Source organism: Anabrus simplex, chromosome 4 (genome assembly GCF_040414725.1).
Source record: "Anabrus simplex isolate iqAnaSimp1 chromosome 4, ASM4041472v1, whole genome shotgun sequence".
In the NCBI taxonomy this organism is placed as follows: Eukaryota; Metazoa; Arthropoda; class Insecta; order Orthoptera; family Tettigoniidae; genus Anabrus; species Anabrus simplex.
The window spans coordinates 229,090,750-229,111,190 of record NC_090268.1 but is presented as its reverse complement, the minus strand read 5'-3'; the positions used below and the strand labels follow the sequence as shown (position 1 = coordinate 229,111,190).

Sequence of the window (20,441 nt, the reverse complement as noted above, 5' to 3'; positions counted from 1 at the left end):
GTGTCGGAGTTCACTTAGCCGTTACACACACAGCACATACGGGTAACACAGAGGAATGTTTCAGAATAACTCGACGATATGCCACAATAGTCTCGTATGAAATGAGCAGAAGAAAACGTTGACAAATGTCCAATGCATATTAGCATTTAGGGTTAGCCGTGCCGTGCAGACACGTAATTTAAAATATACATCATCTCGAGTAGAGTCAGATCCCGAATAATTTATTGTTACTGTAATAACGTTACAACTTTGATATCACTTTCAAATTCGAATGTCGACGAGAGTGTTCGCTAGTGCACATAGTGAAAAATCTATATCGAAGGCGATCGATCACATTCAATATAATGGCTGGAGTGCATAAATATTGATAATGGGAAAAATTACGCATGCTTAATCACTCGTAATAATGGATGCATCAGCGATCGGGTTCTTGTTGTAACCAAAGGAGAATACACAGTTAAATATAGGAATTTTCCAGGGACAGAAAAAGTTGTTGGTATAATGGAGTTTTCGCCATATGTCGTACTCTCTATAGTGGACTTCTACTGTATCTGGCACTCTTCTCCTGAGTAGCCGTTGACAGATTTATTCCTTATTTTCTAGTTGTGCCTGGCTTAGTTGCTCAGGCAGTAGAGCAACTGGCCTTCTGAGCTCAATTTGGCGGGTTCAATCCTGGCTCAGTCCGGTGGTATTTGAAGGTGCTCAGATATGTCAGCCTCGTGTTGTAGAGTTACTGGTATGTTAAAGAACTCCTGTGAGACAAAATTCTGGCGCCTCAGCATCTCCGAAACTGTGGACCTAAAACTAATAACATTATCATATATTATTTCGTGGTGATTCATTGACAATATAACAGCCATGCCCAAAGCACATGGCAAGTTAGAGATAAGCAGTTTAGAGGTGTGTAAGAAGATGAGGGGTGGTTTGTTCTGTGGAAACATATACATGCAGGAAGTATCACTTTCATGTGGTCAACATAAATTATGTTTTGCTATAATTGTATCATTTACCGCAGTAACGATGAGCTATGTAGTAACCAGTAAAGTTAATGTAATATCGAATTACGTAAAATCTGTACATGCTAGGACAAAACCGTTTACATTTTTGATATCATTCCATCGTTTTTCAGGTAAATAATATTAGTTTTCACCAAGACATCAGATTCATTGGAGGCCATTGTTATCTGTAATAATAACACAAGAGCTCCAGAATTTATATGGAGGTAATCTGGAGCTCTATAGTTCAGTTATTATGAATTTCGACTTGACGTTTGAGCGCTGCCTTTTGGCGGAGGGTAAGTGAATTAATCAACAGCCAATCTTAGGCAGCCGATCGCTCTGATAGAGCGCGTTTGACTCCAGTTCCGGTTAGCAGTATTGTCGATCTGTTGTTTACTGTAACCACGTGCTATCAGCTGTGTGTTGCATTGTGCTCAGTCCTTTTCGCGGTCTTTGTGTGTCTGTGCTAGGTTGTTGTTCGTTTATATTTTGCAGTGTAGAGTTTATAAATGTATTGTTTAGTATTTTTAATAGTATAGCGCGTTATATTGTAGTGAATAGTGTGTAACAGGTGACCTATTTTATATAGTAGCTTAGTTTAATATTTTGTTTGGTAGTTATATAGTGGGTTAATTTTAGGCCCGTGTGTGAATTTGATATTCTGTCATGTCGATGCCTACGTCTAAGGATGAAGCTACCAAGAGAAGAAAGCCCTTCGGACGCGGTACTCCACTAAGGAGTCAGGCCCGGGAAATTGTTTGTAATGTTAGGGAGTCATTCTTGACAAAGCACCAACAAACAATGGCGGCTAGAAAGAATGAGTTGATTAAGTGGTTGAAGGAGCACAATATTTCAGTTCGCGATGACATGGGGAGAGGGGCCTTATGCATGTCTTTAAATAAAACAAGCCCCAGAGCCCAGTTTATGTGGTGGATAGCCAGAAGGAACGGGCATAAAGTAGTTCACCTTCCACTATACCATTGCCATGTTAACGCCATAGAACTGATTTGGGCCCAAGTGAACGAGTAAGTAGCTGAGAATAACCGACTCTTCACACTTTCGGAAGTTGCAAGACTTATTTTTTAAGCCATAGGCCGTATAAGTGCGGACGACTGGAGCATCGTTGTGAGACACACGAAATCCCAGATGATTAAAGCTTGGAGAAAGAAAGTCTCACAGACGAGTATGTTGAAGACTTTATTATCTCTTTAGGGTCAAGCGAGAGTGAAACCTCAACAGACGATGACAATGCCGATAGTGACTCAGAAATGAGTGGTATATTCACTTTGTAGGATTATTTCCTTCGTTACGGGAAACCGAATCTTAACAGCAACGCGAGATTTTCTACAGGGTGAGTAGAAATTTAACTTAATTTTCTAATGTTTTATCTGTTCGAGCATTGACATATTTTTTTTATCTTGTAGCCTTATCCTAAATGTGTTGTGTATTATTGATCTTAATGTGAATTATGCATGTTGCTACAAAGAATAACTGATTATTGACTTATATTCCAGTATTTACGTTTCTGTTCATGTTGTGTATCGTAAATCAGCTGTTTGGTATTCGTAGCAATTTGGCACCACTGGCTGACTTCCGCCTAACTGTCAAGTCGAAACTCATAAAAACGGAACTATAGTTATTGTGATTATTTAGCTAGTAAGTACAAAATAAAATAAGTAAAGATATTACGTTCATAAATACAAATCAAATCAAATATATAGGTGTTCATGCTGTTTTGCTTTGAATTGATATAAAAACAAGTTCTTGTAGTTGTGATAATACAAACGTGATAATTCAAAAACAGTAGTACTATGGCACTATTCAGCTATTGATTGAAGTTATTGATTCTTATACCAAATTGTTCATTGGAGCCATGAACTGAATAGTCATAGATATTTTTTGGTTAGTTAATACAGGAAGCCGGCTTCGTGGTGTAGGGGTAGTGTGCCTGCTTCTTACCCGGAGGCCCTCGGTTCGATTCCCGGCCAGGTCAGGGATTTTTACCTGGACCTGAGGGCTGGTTCGAGGTCCACTCAGCCTACGTGATTAGAATTGAAGAGCTATCTGACGGTTAGATAGCGGCCCCTGTCTAGAAAGCCAAGAATAACGGCCGAGAGGATTTGTCGTGCTGACCACACGACACCTTGTTTGACCTTTGGGTTGAGCAGCAGTCGCTTGGTAGGCTATGGCCCTTCGGGGCTGTTGAGCCATTGGGGGGTGGGGTGTAATACAGGAAGGTTTATGAATGCTTTGACAATAAAAGAACACACTTCTATGCTTATAGAACAGGTTTAAATGATGATATATGCTACACATTGTTCAAGACACTGCTTCTCTCACTTTCCTAACAAAATAGAACTATGTTAATTTATTGGTAGGGGCCCATGACCTTCAAAGTTTGTTTTGGACAACCTTATATAAAAGGGTCAAGACAAGAAATATTTTATTACGAAGTACCATAGTGGGGAACAAGGTAAATTGTGTTTAACGCTGATTCTTCTGTACAGGAATCCATTCAGTTTGTGTGTCAGTATGTACAAATGCAAATTGTTTACAAGATAAGCACGGTCAGTTCTTGATTAGCTAATATGATTTCCTCAAGTATAACATGCACCCAATTTTTTAGATATGATCTTTTTATAGGAAAAAAGCTTGGATTACATATGCATGGCTAAGCAATACGGTTGTTTTGTTTTATTTTCAGGTGTTTTAACTGTGTATTACAAGCAGGGTGATCTGTCAGAAGGATTTAATTCCAGTTATACTGTTCTCACTTGTCCAGAGAAATGTACAGGAAATCATGTATGTCGCAGTGGCCAATGTGTATGCAAAGAAGGCTTGACTGGAGCAAACTGTTCATTTACAATGTGCCATAATAACTGTAGTTCTGATAAAAAACAAGGAATCTGTGATAAGGTAAGTCTTTTTCAGCCAATTTCATAACAGTCAATTGTTAACAGAAAAACAAGAAACTTGAGGAATTGACAAATTATCGAAAATGTTTGCTTGCAAAAACTGTTTTATAATTTTGTCATTTTACTTTTTCTATGACCATATTCATGTTATTGTGAATTTTTTTTGTGGTTGGAAATGTCTTTGTTATTTTTTAGAAGTTTCTTAAATCATCATCATTGATTCTCCACTCCAGGAAGCCGGGTGCGGGTGTTTACAATCCTCTTCCAGTTCATCCTGTCCATTTGCGGCTGATGTTCCACCATTTGCTACCAATTTACATCACGTTTAGCAAGATCTTCAAAAATTTGCTTTTCGCAACTATCACGAGGCCTCCCTCGGGGCCTCTTATCAACAACATTCCTTTCATAGTATGCCCTTGGGGTCCTAATTGGAGCCATCCTTCTCATGTGTCCATACCATTGTAATCTGCCTAATTCTGAGGTTTCCAACAGGCTGCTGTCCAATCCAAGTTGTTGCCGAATATTTTTATTCCTTATTTTGTCTCTCCTTGTCGTTTGGAGACATGACCGAAGGAACTTCATTTCAGTGGCCTGTAGGCGATTTTGTGCAGATCTAGTCAGTGTTGCTGCTTCCAGTCTATATGTTAGAATTGGTACAAGATATGTTTTGTACAATGTGAGCTTGCAAGCTTGGGAAAATGAGTCATCCCAGAGTAATTGACGAACGGAGTGGTAGAATTTTGATGCAGCTTGTATCCTATTGCCTATTTCTTGGTTTATGGTATTATCAGAAGAAACAAATCTCCCTAAGTATTTGAACTTCTTTATTTTGCACTCGCAGGTGGACTGCTTCAGAATTTCGACTCATCACTAAACCGACGTTCTTAGTTCGGCTGATGATCATTCCCATTCTTTCAAATTCTTTTTGCCAAAGATCTAGTGTAGCTTGAACTTCTGCTTCTGTCTCACCCCATCTCACATCATAAACAAATACAAGTGTATTTGTTGTCTGATCCTTCATTTTCACTCCTTTTATAACTTCATCCATTATAGTAATGAAGAGAAGTGGTGATAGACCACTTCCTTTTTGAACTCCGCTCTTGGTTTCAAAACAGTTTGACCTGCCTTCTTGAATTTGCACAGAGCTCTTTGTCTCTTGGTATAGTTGTTGTACTCGCTATAATCTCATCTGGCACTTCTTTACGTCTCAGACATTCCCATATATGCTTACGTCATACATGATTATATGCCTTCTCAGTATCCAAGAGTACAACTATAACTGTTCTATTCTTATCCCAGTATTTTTCGAAGAGCATTCTTGTCGAAAAAATGAGGTCTAGCATTGATCTTTTTGCTCTAAATCCATGTTGTTCTTCCTCAAGTTTAGGTTCAACAAATTTTCTGATTTTTCTCTCCAGGATGGTCACATATTTTTAACCCATGGGATAGAAGGGTTACGCTTCTATAGTTGTTACACTTTTTTCGGTCACCTTTCTTAAATAGTGTAATAATCATTCCTTGCCTCCAATCAATGGGGATTTCATTTTCTTCCCAAATTTTATTTAGTACTCTGTACAACCATTGTATTTACATTGTATTGCTTTCCAAGTGCTTTGATCATGTCCACACTGAGCTCATCCAATCCTGCAGACTTGTTTTTCATTTTACATATTGCTGTCTCCACTTCCAGTCAGGTCAGACTTTATACATTAAAATTTATAGGGCTTAGAGGGTCATCTCGTGTGTTAGTTGTATTACAGTTCAGTAAGTGATTGAAATATTTACTGAATTCCTGTAATATTTCCTTTTCATTTCTAGTTACCTCTCTGTTTGGAAGCTCTGCTGTGTTGATAGTACTATCATTTCTTTTGTTTTTAGCAATGCTATATACAGGAGCTTCTTGTGTTTGTCTTGCCCTATCTACTGGCAAGATCTTCTTTGTATTTCTGTTTCTCATTGTCAGCTATTCTTTTGACCTTGAATCTTTTTTTTCTCTGTAAGTATCTAGTTTCTTAATGTGATTTCTTATTTACAATCCTCTTGCCAGTTTATTTATCCAGGCATAATTCTTACCTTAGATGCTGTGCAGTGTTGAAAAAGGGGCAGTATTATTGGCAATGGCAACACCATCAATGCATTCTTTTGTTTTTAATCTAACAACATGCAACATGCATGTGTGTCAGGTGCAATAATAGTTAATACTCTGGGTGTCCTGACTCTCATTTATCTCTGATTTTATTGTAATGCAAATGGTGTCTATGGTACAGTGAAAGTCAAACATTAGTGATTGTCAACTATCCGTGATAGTGGTTGATGTTGTGAAGTAAGTAGTTAAGTTTTGAATATTGAATTTTCACGACCGCATGGTAATCGAAACAGACTTTCAACGTATTAGGTCGTGTTACGTACATGTAGTATGTGTTGAAGAGATGTTAAGTACAGAACAAAAATGGCCAGCCGGACACCAGTGGGATCCGAACCCACAACCTCCCGATTTCGCGTCGGTTGTGGGTTGTGGGTTCGGATCCCACTGGTGTCCGGCTGGCCATTTTTGTTCTGTACTTAACATCTCTTCAACACGTACTACATGTACGTAACACGACCTAATACGTTGAAAGTCTGTTTCGATTACCATGCGGTCGTGAAAATTCAATATTCATTGACATGCCCCACAACAGGCGACTTAAACGCACTCTACAGTGTGCTAGCAGCAGTGCCAGACCTGTAGCTCAGATCCTTTCAAACAGAACAAAGTTGGCCTAGGCCACCATAGCTCAATTGGTAGAGCAACCGACGCGAAATTGGGAGGTTGCGGGTTCGGATCCCACTGGTGTCCGGCTGGCCATTTTTGTTCTGTACTTAACATCTCTTAAACACGTACTACATGTACGTAACACGACCTAATACGTTGAAAGTCTGTTTCGATTAGTTAAGTTTTATTTACCTTAACTTCCCAAACAGTTAGGGTTGCCAACTAGGACCAACTATACCAGTATGCAGGACATTAAACACTGAAAGTGCTATTTAGTAAGATGAGAAAACTGGAGGCAACACTTTAACAGGAAAGGGTCAATTACATTCTTGAAGTTGTACAGGTGATTCCTCAGTATCTGGATCGACCCCGTCAAAGTGCAGAATGTGACATCCTGGCAAATCTGCAGCTGAATCTCAAGAATTCCACAACAGATCTTCGGATTGTCCCACAACTTCCAATCGTCAGCTCCACCCCTCAACATTCCCTCGTAAACATCTTTCTGTACTAGCACATCTCATTAAAGTTTAAATGGTGTTACATATGTGAATAGATGACTCCAGTACTACAGTGTGCCTCTTCTATCCTCTACTTGATAGACTTTCCCATAATCACTGTCTAAATCAGTGTGTCTGTCCTTCATTCAATTGTTAGATTGGTCTATTTATTGTGGAATCTTGTGATGCATTCTTTGTGTTAGGTTGTATTTAAGTTATCAATCAATCAATACTGATCTGCATTTAGGGCAGTCGCCCAGGTGGCAGATTCCCTATCTGTTGCTTTCCTAGCCTTTTCCTAAATGATTTCAAAGAAATTGGAAATTTATTGAACGTCTCCCTTGGTAAGTTATTCCAATCCCTAACTCCCCTTCCTATAAATGAATATTTGCCCCAGTTTGTCCTCTTGAATTCCAACTTTATCTTCATATTGTGATCTTTCCTACTTTTATAAACGCCATTCAAACTTATTCGTCTACTAATGTCATTCCACGCCAACTCTCCGCTGACAGCTCGGAACATACCACTTAGTCGAGCAGCTCTTCTTCTATCTCTCAATTCTTCCCAACCCAAACATTGCAACATTTTTGTAACACTACTCTTTTGTCGGAAATCACCCAGAACAAATCGAGCTGCTTTTCTTTGGATTTTTTTCAGTTCTTGAATCAGGTAATCCTGGTGAGGGTCCCATACTCTGGAACCATACTCTAGTTGGGGTCTTACCAGAGACTTATATGCCCTCTCCTTTACATCCTTACTACAACCCCTAAACACCCTCATTACCATGTGCAGAGATCTGTACCCTTTATTTACAATCCCATTTATGTGATTACCCCAGTGAAGATCTTTCCTTATATTAACACCTAGATACTTACAATGATCCCCAAAAGGAACTTTCACCCCATCAACGCAGTAATTAAAACTGAGAGGACTTTTCCTATTTGTGAAACTCACAACCTGACTTTTAGCCCCGTTTATCATCATACCATTGCCTGCTGTCCATCTCACAACATTTTCGAGGTCACGCTGCAGTTGCTCACAATCTTGTAACTTATTTATCACTCTATAGAGAATAACATCATCCACAAAAAGCCTTACCTCCGATTCCACTCCTTTACTCATATCATTTATATATATAAGAAAACATAAAGGTCCGATAACACTGCCTTGAGGAATTCCCCTCTTAATTATTACAGGGTCAGATAAAGCTTCACCTACCCTAATTCTCTGAGATCTATTTTCTAGAAATATAGCAACCCATTCAGTCACTCTTTTGTCTAGTCCAATTGCACTCATTTTTGCCAGTAGTCTCCCATGATCCACCCTATCAAATGCTTTAGACAGGTCAATCGCGATACAGTCCATTTGACCTCCAGAATCCAAGATATCTTCTATATCTTGCTGGAATCCTACAAGTTGAGCTTCAGTAGAATAACCTTTCCTAAAACCGAATTGCCTTCTATCGAACCAGTTATTAATTTCGCAAACATGTCTAATATAATCAGAAAGAATGCCTTCCCAAAGCTTACATACAATGCATGTCAAACTTACTGGCCTGTAATTTTCAGCTTTATGTCTATCACCCTTTCCTTTATACACAGGGGCTACTATAGCAACTCTCCATTCATCTGGTATAGCTCCTCCGACCAAACAATAATCAAATAAGTACTTCAGATATGGTACTATATCCCAACCCATTGTCTTTAGTATATCCCCAGAAATCTGATCAATTCCAGCCGCTTTTCTAGTTTTCAACTTTTGTATCTTATTGTAAATGTCATTGTTATCATATGTAAATTTTATTACTTCTTTGGCCTTAGTCTCCTCCTCTATCTCGACATTTTCCTTGTAACCAACAATCTTTACATACTGCTGACTGAATACTTCTGCCTTTTGAAGATCCTCACATACACATTCCCCTTGTTCATTAATTATTCCTGGAATGTCCTTCTTGGAACCTGTTTCTGCCTTAAAATGCGTATACATACCCTTCCATTTTTCACTAAAATTCGTATGACTGCCAATTATGCTTGCCATCATGTTATCCTTAGCTGCCTTCTTTGCTGGATTCAATTTTCTAGTAAGTTCCTTCAATTTCTCCTTACTTCCACAGCCATTTCTAACTCTATTTCTTTCCAGTCTGCACCTCCTTCTTAGTCTCTTTATTTCTCTATTATAATAAGGTGGGTCTTTACCATTCCTTACCACCCTTAAAGGTACAAACCTGTTTTCGCATTCCTCAACAATTTCTTGAAACCCATCCCAGAGTCTGTTTACATTAATATTTTCCGTTTTCCACCGATCATAATTACTTTTTAGAAACTGCCTCATGCCTGATTTATCAGCCATATGGTACTGCCTAACAGTCCTACTTTTAAGACCTTCCTTTCTATCACATTTATTTTTAACTACCACAAAAACAGCTTCATGATTACTAATACCATCTATTACTTCAGTTTCCCTATAGAGCTCATCTGGTTTTATTAGCACGACATCCAGGATGTTTTTCCCTCTGGTTGGTTCCATCACTTTCTGAATCAGCTGTCCTTCCCATATTAACTTATTTGCCATTTGTTGATCATGCTTCCTGTCGTTCGCATTTCCTTCCCAATTGACATCTGGCAAATTCAGATCTCCCGCTACAATCGCATTTCTTTTCATGTCGTTTCCCACATAGCTGACTATCCTATCAAATAATTCCGAATCCGCGTCAGTGCTACCCTTTCCCGATCTGTACACTCCAAATATATCAAGTTGCCTATTATCCTTAGAAATGAGCCTTACACCTAGAATTTCATGTGTCTCATCTTTAACTTTTTCGTAGCTTACAAATTCTTCTTTCACCAGAATGAACACTCCCCCTCCCACCCTTCCTATCCTATCTCTACGATACACACTCCAGTGCCGTGAGAAAATTTCTGCATCCCTTATATCATTTCTCAGCCATGATTCAACTCCTATTACAGTAACTGGTAAATATATATCTATTAAATTACTTAATTCTATTCCTTTCTTTACAATACTTCTACAGTTCAACACTAACAATTTTATGTCATCCCTACTTGATTTCCAGTTTCCTATTCCCTTGTCACCGCTCCCTAGGTCATTCCGTTTCCCTGAATGTACCTCCCTATTACCCTTCCAAACAAATTTCCTAACTTATACGTACCACTGCGGTTTAAATGAAGGCCATCTGAGCGCAGATCCATATCTCCTACCCAATCATTAGGATCTAGAAATTTCACTCCCAGTTTCCCATATACCCACTCCATAGTCTCATTTAAATCCCCAATCACCCTCCAGTCAGTATCCCTTCTACACAGTATTCCACTAATAACAATCTCCGCTTTCTTAAACTTCACCCGCCGGGCTGAGTGGCTCAGACGGTTAAGGCGCTGGCCTTCTAACCCCAACTTGGCAGGTTCGATCCTGGCTCAGTCCAGTGGTATTTGAAGGTGCTCAAATACGACAGCCTCGTGTCGGTAGATTTACTGGCACGTAAAAGAACTCCTGCGGGACTAAATTCCGGCACCTCGGCGTCTCCGAAGACCGTAAAAGTAGTTAGTGGGACGTAAAACAAATAACATTATTATTAAACTTCACCCGTGCTGCATTTACCAGATCCCACACATCTCCAACTATGTTGGTACTTATATCAGCTTGCCTTACGTTATTGGTACCAACGTGAAACACTACCACCTTCTCCTTCCCCTCCTCCCTCTCTTCTACTTTCCTCAACAACTGCCTCAACCTAATTCCTGGATAACACTCTACCCTGGTACCCTTTCCTCCACACACTTTCCCCACGTGTCTAACGATGGAATTCCCCATGACCAGAGCCTCAACCCTACCCACCTCATTTGATCCCCTCCCCTCCTGGTCAGCCCTATCTTTCCTGTTAGCTGCAGAAGTTACTTCCTCCTCCCTTTTCTCTTTCCCATGACCCTGTTCCACCTGTCTTTTCCTATCCTCTACTCTACGTTTTCCTTTCCTACCTTTTCCCTTCCTCCTACTTCCACACATCTCACCAATAGTTCCCTGTCCCTCATCTTCCCTCTGTTGTTCTACCTGGAGTGACTCGTACCGATTTCACGCAGACACCTGTCCTGAATTCTGATCCTGAATAGAGCCCTTAGCCTGCAATCTCCTTCCCCTTAGAACATTAGACCACCTGTCTTCTACAACTCCTCCCTTTCCTTCCCCTCCCTCTTGTACACCTACTGTAACCTGTACATTGTTTGAGGGAGTCCTATCTTCCTTCCTGTCTTCTGTGAGAATCCTAATTATCTCCCTCAAACTTTCCAACTCTTCCCTCATACCCCTCAATGCCTCGCTACACCCACAGTAAGTACACTCGTGCTCCTTAGCCATTCTTTACGGGGAGAAAATGAAATTAAAAATAAAATAACTTATTTGCAAAAAAATAAGTGAACGGGGGGATATATTGTCTGGGATAGTACACAACAATAAGGTAATTAATATACGACTACACTACAATATTACTTAGTCGTGCTCTATTTTTTTAAATCCTACAACCCCTGACAGGATAAAAACTGCTGTTAATTACTGAATATCGAAAGTAATAGCCTACACAAGAACTACACAATTCCAAACTGCAATTAAGCCTATTCTAATTACAACAACAGTATTTTAGTAAGAGTTTCTACGGATACCTTTACTACACCAGTACTACACAAATATTTTACAATAATAAAATAATCACACTAAATTCTAATAGGATATTAGGCCTACTCGTATACTACTGTACACTACAGTAATTTTAAACTACTTTCAGACGTATCCTAATTACTATACCGGTACCGAACCGTATGTCACTAAACTAAGCACAACAGAAATGAAATTTGCAAGAACTACTGTACTCAAAGATTACCAACGAAGCTAAATGCTTAGACAAATTATGATTAGTATTACGGTCTAATAGATACACACAAAAAATAACACACGAATATAGCAGGCAGGATACGGCACTATCTAAATGTACTGTATCTATACTACAATGTATCTACACTACACTACACTGCGTTTGGTTAAATGCTTAAGTATCGAAAGGATTGCCGTACACGAAGAAAAACACGAATATAACTGGCAAGATACTATCTAATATATTATACCTTATCTTCACTACAATTCTACTGAAATGTGGTTATGTGATTATTACAGCTGGTGGATTACTATTATTTTCCCTACTCCACGGGACGGAGAATAAAAGTGTCCTTAATTAGGCCTACTGAAAAATACGAGGTTGTCTACAGTAATTTCTCATATATTTTTATCAAAACTACTACTACTCCAGGGACGTGAACTGCAATTACTGGGATATATGAACTTTATTATTATTAGCTAACCGCTCATAAATACTGAAAGATCGAGGGAGCGAAATTTAAATTACGGATACTTTAACTACCTACTCAGAAGTACAAATGAATGGAATACAAGGTCAGCTGATTTTTATTTTTACTTACTTGACTACACTACACCCTTTGTTCACGACTGTAGCCAACAATGCAATATTTCAATATGAGGAGCGACAATAATCAATAACAATACGACTGTTAACTATACCGTGTAATCTCTTTAACTTTTTAAATGGAAGTTTACAGGCGTATCATGTTTTTTAATGTAGTAAATTATTACCTTCGCGATAGTTTGAACGGATATCTATACGAAATACCGGAGAAGTTGCTGCAGAAGTTACGGTACTATTCCTTATGATAATCTGCCTTTGTAAGTATAACCAACGAACCTACAGATATTTACAAATATTTTTAAAGTTAATATTATTACCTAAAGTATTTCCTAAACCTAAATTCGAAACAAGGTACACCTAGCTAGCCTACTTAACCTAGAAAACGTAATTTACTGAAGACTAACTGAATTACTTGTTACAAAATTTAAATAAATATCACTACTCCCAATTTCTACCAACAAGCACTAAACACCACTGTATAAACAGCACTAAATGAATCAGATATACACAAAATTTAGCTATTTCAATAGGTTTTCACTACTTTATCACTACAATAATGCAAGAGCTCTCTCAACAGCCAACCGTTCTCAAGCGCATCCAACAATGCAAGCCAAGTTTCTTGTGCCAGGCTGAGTGGCTCAGGCGGTTAAGGCGCTGGCCTTCTAACCCCAACTTGGCAGGTTCGATCCTGGCTCAGTCCGGTGGTATTTGAAGGTGCTCAAATACGACAGCCCCGTGTCGGTAGATTTACTGGCACGTAAAAAGAACTCCTGCAGGACTAAATTCTGGCACCTCGGCGTCTCCAAAGACCTTAAAAAGTAGTTAGTGGGATGTAAAACAAATATTATTATTATTATTATTATTATTATTATTATTAAGTTTCTTGATTTAAAAGTCAGTAGATACAGTAACAAGTAATTTTGTGGAAGGAGTGAACATGAAGCCATGTTGGTAAATTGTGTTTCTATGATGAAACTTTGTGCATTCTAAGTGTACATGTCATGTAAAATGCTTAGCAAGGAAATGTTGCAAGAAGGAGCAGGTTTAAAAAAAAATAGATTTTGGCTTTTGCTGTATCAAGAAAACAAGGTGAATTTCTTTACTTTGTTCTACGTCTTCAGAAAAAGTCTCGACTATTGACGAAGAAGACTTCTCCAATTATTGTAATACTGACAGCAGTTAGAGAGTTCATCAGCAAAATTCAAACGGTGTATACCAATTCCAGAAGTTGAGTTCATATTGGAGATGAGTACTCTAAACAGTTTGACACAACCAAGGGAGTACGAGAAAGTGCCCTCTCATCTCTTCTATTCATAGCAATTATGGAGAAGTCTTCCTCATGAAAACTCAAAATTTTCTTCTGAAGACGCGAAGCAAAGTTCTCTGCGAAACGTAAAGAATTCACCTTGTTTTCTTGACATGGCAAAAGCCCAAAAGCTTGTATCAATGTGTACAATTATAGGTCATGAAAGCATCAATCTAAACATTAAAATATTGTTAGTTTGAAACCCTTTATTAAGACAGATTATCTCTCTTTTATTCTGTAGATACAAGCATGAGAAAGGTTTTTCACCATGACGTAGATAGTAAGAATAGCATTTAACAAGTGTGATTGATTGTATTTGGTTTTCTTGTTTAGGCATATGGTCGATGTTTGTGCAGCTCTGGCTTTGGTGGTGATGACTGCTCAGTACAGCTATATGAGTCTCAGCTGGTGTTTACTCAATTATTTGATTCTACAAAACTGGCTGACAGTTTGGAGCACTTGCGCAAAACCTTGCCCCGCTTTGGACACAGCCTAGTAGCTGATAGGAGAGGTTCTTTATGGATGTTCGGTGGATTCTCCCTCTCTCATGGGCCTCTTAATGACGTCCGTTTATTTGATACCAAGAACAATACCTGGATGCCGGTAAGTTTCCATAGCACCTCTATTCCTAACACTTGTAGCATAGTGTATGCTCTCTCGTAGTAATAGGCGGTGGCAGCAGCGGCAGACTGCTAGTTTAGCTATGGATGAACCATGTTGCTCGCCTTAATGCAATAAGCAGGTGCGGCAATATACAAAACGTACACGAAACAAATTCTCTAAGACTTCCATTTGCCAGAATGACCTTTGAATTATTCCCTTTCATGTGCCATGTGTGTACAGTCAGAATATTTGAATAGAGGAAGCTGGTAAACACACGTATTTTAATGGCTTAGTGTTATTCTCTGAAAAGATTTGAACATCAGTAATTCTTAAATGACTTGCAAAGGATTGAGATATAGTTGAAACTATTATGCATTTTACATTTACTGCATGAATTTTTTTCCTTTTCGTTTGGTGAAGAAAATTTCAAACTTAATGTTCAACTTACGTTCAGTGTTTTAGATCTATCGCGTACTTTCAAGTGAGGTATTACACAACAGTACTTGTACAACCAGGGAAAATTTAATTAAGCAAAGCACTTACCAAGATGTTTCTAACTGAAGGTCGTTGCAAGGTGTGGAAACCGCTAGGCTCACAGAGGTCAAGTAGATTAGACAATGAACTAATTCTTACTGACTAAATAACTTCAAGTTTAAGTTAAGCACAAACTTTAATTGACTGAAAAATAAATTGAGATAAAAATCAAGTTAAAATTCTCAAGTTAGGGTAATGGAAAAATAGAATTAAAGATCATAGAACTTTCAAGTTCCATCAAAAATTAAAATCAGGGAAAAAAAGGGAAAAGAAATACAATCTGAGTTCACAAATCAGTCCCCAGGAGAAAGCCTCAATCGGGATTAAATAGAAAAATATAATTTTACAGAAGTGAACGAAAGTACAGAGTTCTTAATTGAACACCTAACTCCAAGAAAATGGATTTCACACAGTTCCGTTTCGGGAGTGAAAAATGTTTCTTAAGGACCACTTCAACTTTAGGTCAGCTTCAGTAGCAAGGAAATCCAAAGAAGGCAAGTTCCACAAGAACAAACATTAGAAATGAGACAGTTAAATTAAATATAAATGTGACCAACAGACACAATGTGTCCCCAGGACAAATATAATCCAGAATTAAATATTAAAGGTTTTCAAAAGCCAGCCAAAAATGGAGAAATGTAGATGCCTTACTGAATCACATCTATCACCAAGAACAAAATCCCAACAGTCTCCATTGCCGCACGTCAGATGTTTACACATAACAAAGACATTAAACGGCAAATGTCAAAACATAATAGAGACCACGCCTACCTACATGTAAAGAGTGCAACCATGGCGACCAGATCACTTAACGAACCAAAGCAGAATGGCTACCCACCCAGAAAGGATATATACACAGCAGAATTAGCCATAAGAAACAATTTTCGACTCATACAAACACTTCCCTCATGGGGTAATTTAGATAATAAAGATTTAACACGTTCAGTTACTTTACAGATAGTTACATTAACTCCCTTGGTGCCAGGCGGTAGTGCGAGCATCCACCCTTTAAACTGCCACAGCCGATCTGGTCGGCCTTTAACAATCCATTCGGAAGTTGCCAGAGCCGATTACATCGGCCGGCTTAAAATTCTTTGATATACATAATTTTGAGGCAACTTATAGTGACGTGTATACTTTTGTTACAACCTGTAGTAAAGGGACTACACATTATTGTGTGCCTGGCCTTGCTTTGGCAGTTCTAAGAGGGCGTTATACCTTTCACAAGAGTCGTTCCCTGTGTTTACAAATACCACTAACCGGTCAGTAAGAGATTGCTCCTTGCAGTGAGTGGATTTGTGACAGGAAAATGGCATGTTGTTCACGTGATATTTTTTCAGCAGGTATTGATGACAATAAATTAATGCAGTATTTGGAACAGTGCGAAGTTAACGCGGATGATTTATCGGATAGCGATAGGGAATTTAGTTCAGAGAGTAGCGACGAAATTATACCGGACACGTCCGCGGAATCACCGCAGCTGAAGAAGAGACGTTTAATTTTGTCTAACAGTACTACTATGAATATAGTGGTAGATGACACTAGTGATAACGAATATGATAATGTCTCTGGAGAATATTTTGTGGAAATTTGTCCCAATGAACCCGACAACATTCCTCAACCTCCTGTCTCCTTCAAGGAAGTTGTTGGACCTAAACATGCCCTACAGTCTGATTCTCCGCCCATATCATACTTCAATTTACTTTTCACTTACTCTCTGCTAAACCTTATAGTCACATATAGTCCTCTATCATTACCTAAATGCTGGTCTCCGCGGGCCAAGTGTAGCGTGCCTGCCCCTCACCCGGAGGTCATGGGTTCGATTCCCGCCCAGGTCAAGAATTTTCGCCTGGTCCTGAGGGTTGGTTCGAGGTTCACTCAATCTAAGTGACCCTAAGTGATTGCAATTGAGGAGATATCTGAGGGTGAGAGGGCGACCCCGTCCACTGACCGTGATTCACCTCGTAAACTGCAGGTACCGAACTGAGCAGCGGTCGATTAGTAGTTCAAAGCAAATCACGGCTTTAGTGCCATACATTTCTTAATTTCGTAAATTCTATTGTATTGTAAAATTATTTTTCTAATATATACTACAACCGAAAACGAGAAACTTTTTTTCTGAAAACAACAAAAAACTGTAATATCAACTACTATTTTTTACTTATTTAATAATTCAGAATTATTTTAATACTGTGATCCAGTATGGTAACTTCTTAATTGTCCAAATATCTTATAACACTTCAAAGTCCGTTGCAGATCTACGAGCAATTCTTAACTGGTGTTAATAGCTTAACACTCGTATGTGATGTGGATTGCCATAATGGGGTATATATACAATTTTTCACAATTTTATGCTAAGCTTTTAACATTCAAAGATATTAATGCCTACTGGCCATGGGTACGTATTGCAAGGCGCAAGTATACTTGCAAGACCGTAGGTCGGTAATGTCTTTGAGTTTGAACCAGAGGTACTCCTGAAGCCTATGATAATGTGCTGGGGAGGCCCCACTTAAAATAAACGGTGGTTGGTATGCGTGGATGTTGATGGGGTGGAAGGAGTACCTTTGGTTATAGGGTTGTATTGTCATATGTTATGGGAAAAAAAAAAAAAAAAAAAAAAAAAAAGCATCACTGGTAGATGTTGAAGGTAAAGCTACCTCTGTCCACAATCTGTATCCATTTTACAATGAAACACTAATTTTCCCACAACATCATATCTGTGATCACTGCTGCATCCAAAGTCTGTGGGTCAGACAGCTATAGAGTCTACGCTGTCCAAACATGCAAAAAATACATCACCCCATGAATTTTGTTCTGATCGCATTTTTCCTGAGACGACCTCTTCTACTTGCATTAGTAACCTAAACACACACAGTGAAGGATATGTCAGTACCGCAAGCCTTTCTTCGTAGTGTAATCCTTAATGAGGGTAAATGTTGCCAGTGGAAGCTCAGGTGGCTGTTCACTACAAAGGGTGCGAGCACAATCTGCGAGGGGTGTACTGTATTGTTTACACTTTATTTTTGCATGTCCGATTATGGTTCACATTTCACTTTTGAAGGTGGTGACGTGTAACTAGTGTCTTGTTCCACCTTTTGGTAGCAGCACACGCACAGGTGCCAACGAATGCACTCATAGCCATTTCATAAGAACACTGCCAGCATAGGAGCAGACAACATGGAAAATAACCGTCAGGGACAGCGCTGTATGACTTGGTTCCTATGGAAAGAAGACCTGACCACTGCAGAAATACATCTGCACTTGGTGGCAGTCTGTGGAGAACATACGACGTCATTGAAAACAGTTTACAGCTGGGTGGAAGGTTGGGAAACAGGGTGCACATCGGTGGACAAAAAGGCTCGTTCTGGAAGGAATGTGACAGTGTCAACATCAGTGAACATTGCCCGGGTCGAACAGGCCATCCAAGGAAACATATGCAACAAATTTACGGAAATGGAGGCAGCCACAGGAATTAGCCGAAACACTCTGCAGCGGATCGTGCGCGGCCACTTACAGTTGGGGAAGGTGTCATCCACGTGGGTGCCTAGACTCTTGTCTGCAGACGAAAAGCAGAGGCATGTGGACATGTGCAGAGAACTTTTACACTGCCATGATCAAAATCCAGTCGACTTCATGGATAGGTTTGTGACTGGTGAGGAGACATGGCTGCATTACCATGAGCCACAAATGGGATCAAATGGGATTCACGGTGCTGCCACACCCACCATACTCTCGCAACTTGGCACCAAGTGATTATCACCTGTTTGGGAACATGAAGAAACGTCTGCGTGGTCCTTGTTTTGCGGATTTTGCAGAACTGGACACAGCTGTCAAGGCATGGGTACGCAGCACTCCGAAAGAATGGTTTAAGAATGGTTTCAGGAAGGTCTGAAAGACTGACACATCGATGGCAAAAGTGCGTACAGTTACAAGGAGATTATGTTGAGAAGGTGGACGTAACAACTGATGTGTAATGTACTTCATTTGGGTAGAAAAAAATAAAGTGTAAAACAATATAGTATGTCCTTCGTAAGCAGTCAACATATTTGTCACTTTTTCTTACTATGTAGCATGCCAAGTGAAACACTAAATTCTGTTTTGTGAGCTTTCCCTCATAAAGAAGAGTTATTTCATTTTCCCAGTCCGTGAATACTATTTTTTTCTTCAATTTTGACCTTTGCGGAATCTTGAATTTCTTTATTCTTACATTCACTTTCTTTGCCATTGCATGGATATGACTAACAAATGAAGGGAGGGGCGAATCTATCACTGACTCGCAATTTGCGGTCGAATTTAAGGCAAGTTCGATAGGTATATGCACAGGCTGCAGCATGTGTGAATCCTTTAATTTAGCTGTGCATGCAACAAATTTCTTTTTGATTCTAATTAAACTGGGTGAGTTGGCCGTGCGGTTAGAGGCGATCCGGGAGATAGTGGGTTCGAATCCCACTGTCGGCAGCACTGATGATGGTTTTCCGTGGTTTCCCATTTTTACACCAGGCAAATGCTGAGGCTGTAACTTAATTAAGGCCACGGCTGCTTCTTTCCAACTTCTAGGCCTTTCCTATCCTGTCGTCGCCATAAGACCTATCTGTGTTGGTGCGACGTAAAGCAACTAGGAAAAAAAAAAAAAAAAAAAAAAATTAGTATGACAAGATGTAAATCTTAATTTTTAAGAACCCACTGTGTATTGAATAGGTGGTTCTCAATAAACTTTTGTATCATTGTTGAATTAATGTACGTTTCAATACAGACCAGTCATGAGATTTGTAACACACCGGGCGAGTTGGCCGTGCGCGTAGAGGCGCGCGGCTGTGAGCTTGCATCCGGGAGATAGTAGGTTCGAATCCCACTATCGGCAGCCCTGAAGATGGTTTTCCGTGGTTTCCCATTTTCACACCAGGCAAATGCTGGGGCTGTACCTTAATTAAGGCCACGGCCGCTTCCTTCCAACTCCTAGGCCTTTCCTATCCCATCGTCGCCGTAAGACCTATCTGTGTCGGTGCGACGTAAAGCCCATAGCAAAAAAAAAAAAAAAAAAAAGATTTGTAACATGTAAACTCCTGAACATACAGATACAGGCCCAGATATACGGCCCCCATGAATGACTCTACATGTGTAATCACAATACGTTTCCTAAATGAGATTGACGATTTGTGCTGGCACTCCATAACGCTTCATTTCCTTCCACATGGCTTCTCTGTTGATCGAGTCAAAAGCTTTCTCAAAGTCAATGAACACTGCGTAGAGGCGAGATGACCATTCAGCACACTGCTCCAGAATTATCCTCAAGGTGTTTATTTGGTCGACGCATGAGTGATTTGGATGAAAGCCTGCCTGTTAAGTTG

The 20,441-nt window shown here is 39.4% G+C and overlaps 1 protein-coding gene across 1 annotated transcript in view; it reads left to right on the top strand.

Moving 5' to 3' along the window:
• Window positions 1–20,441, top strand: part of Megf8 (multiple EGF like domains 8) — a 461,373-nt gene that overhangs the window by 248,567 nt on the left and 192,365 nt on the right. Inside the window, exons 22-23 of the mRNA XM_067145403.2 lie at window positions 3,703–3,914; window positions 14,290–14,559. Coding sequence (XP_067001504.2) covers window positions 3,703–3,914; window positions 14,290–14,559 — 482 coding nt within the window. The remainder of the gene's footprint in view (window positions 1–3,702; window positions 3,915–14,289; window positions 14,560–20,441) is intronic.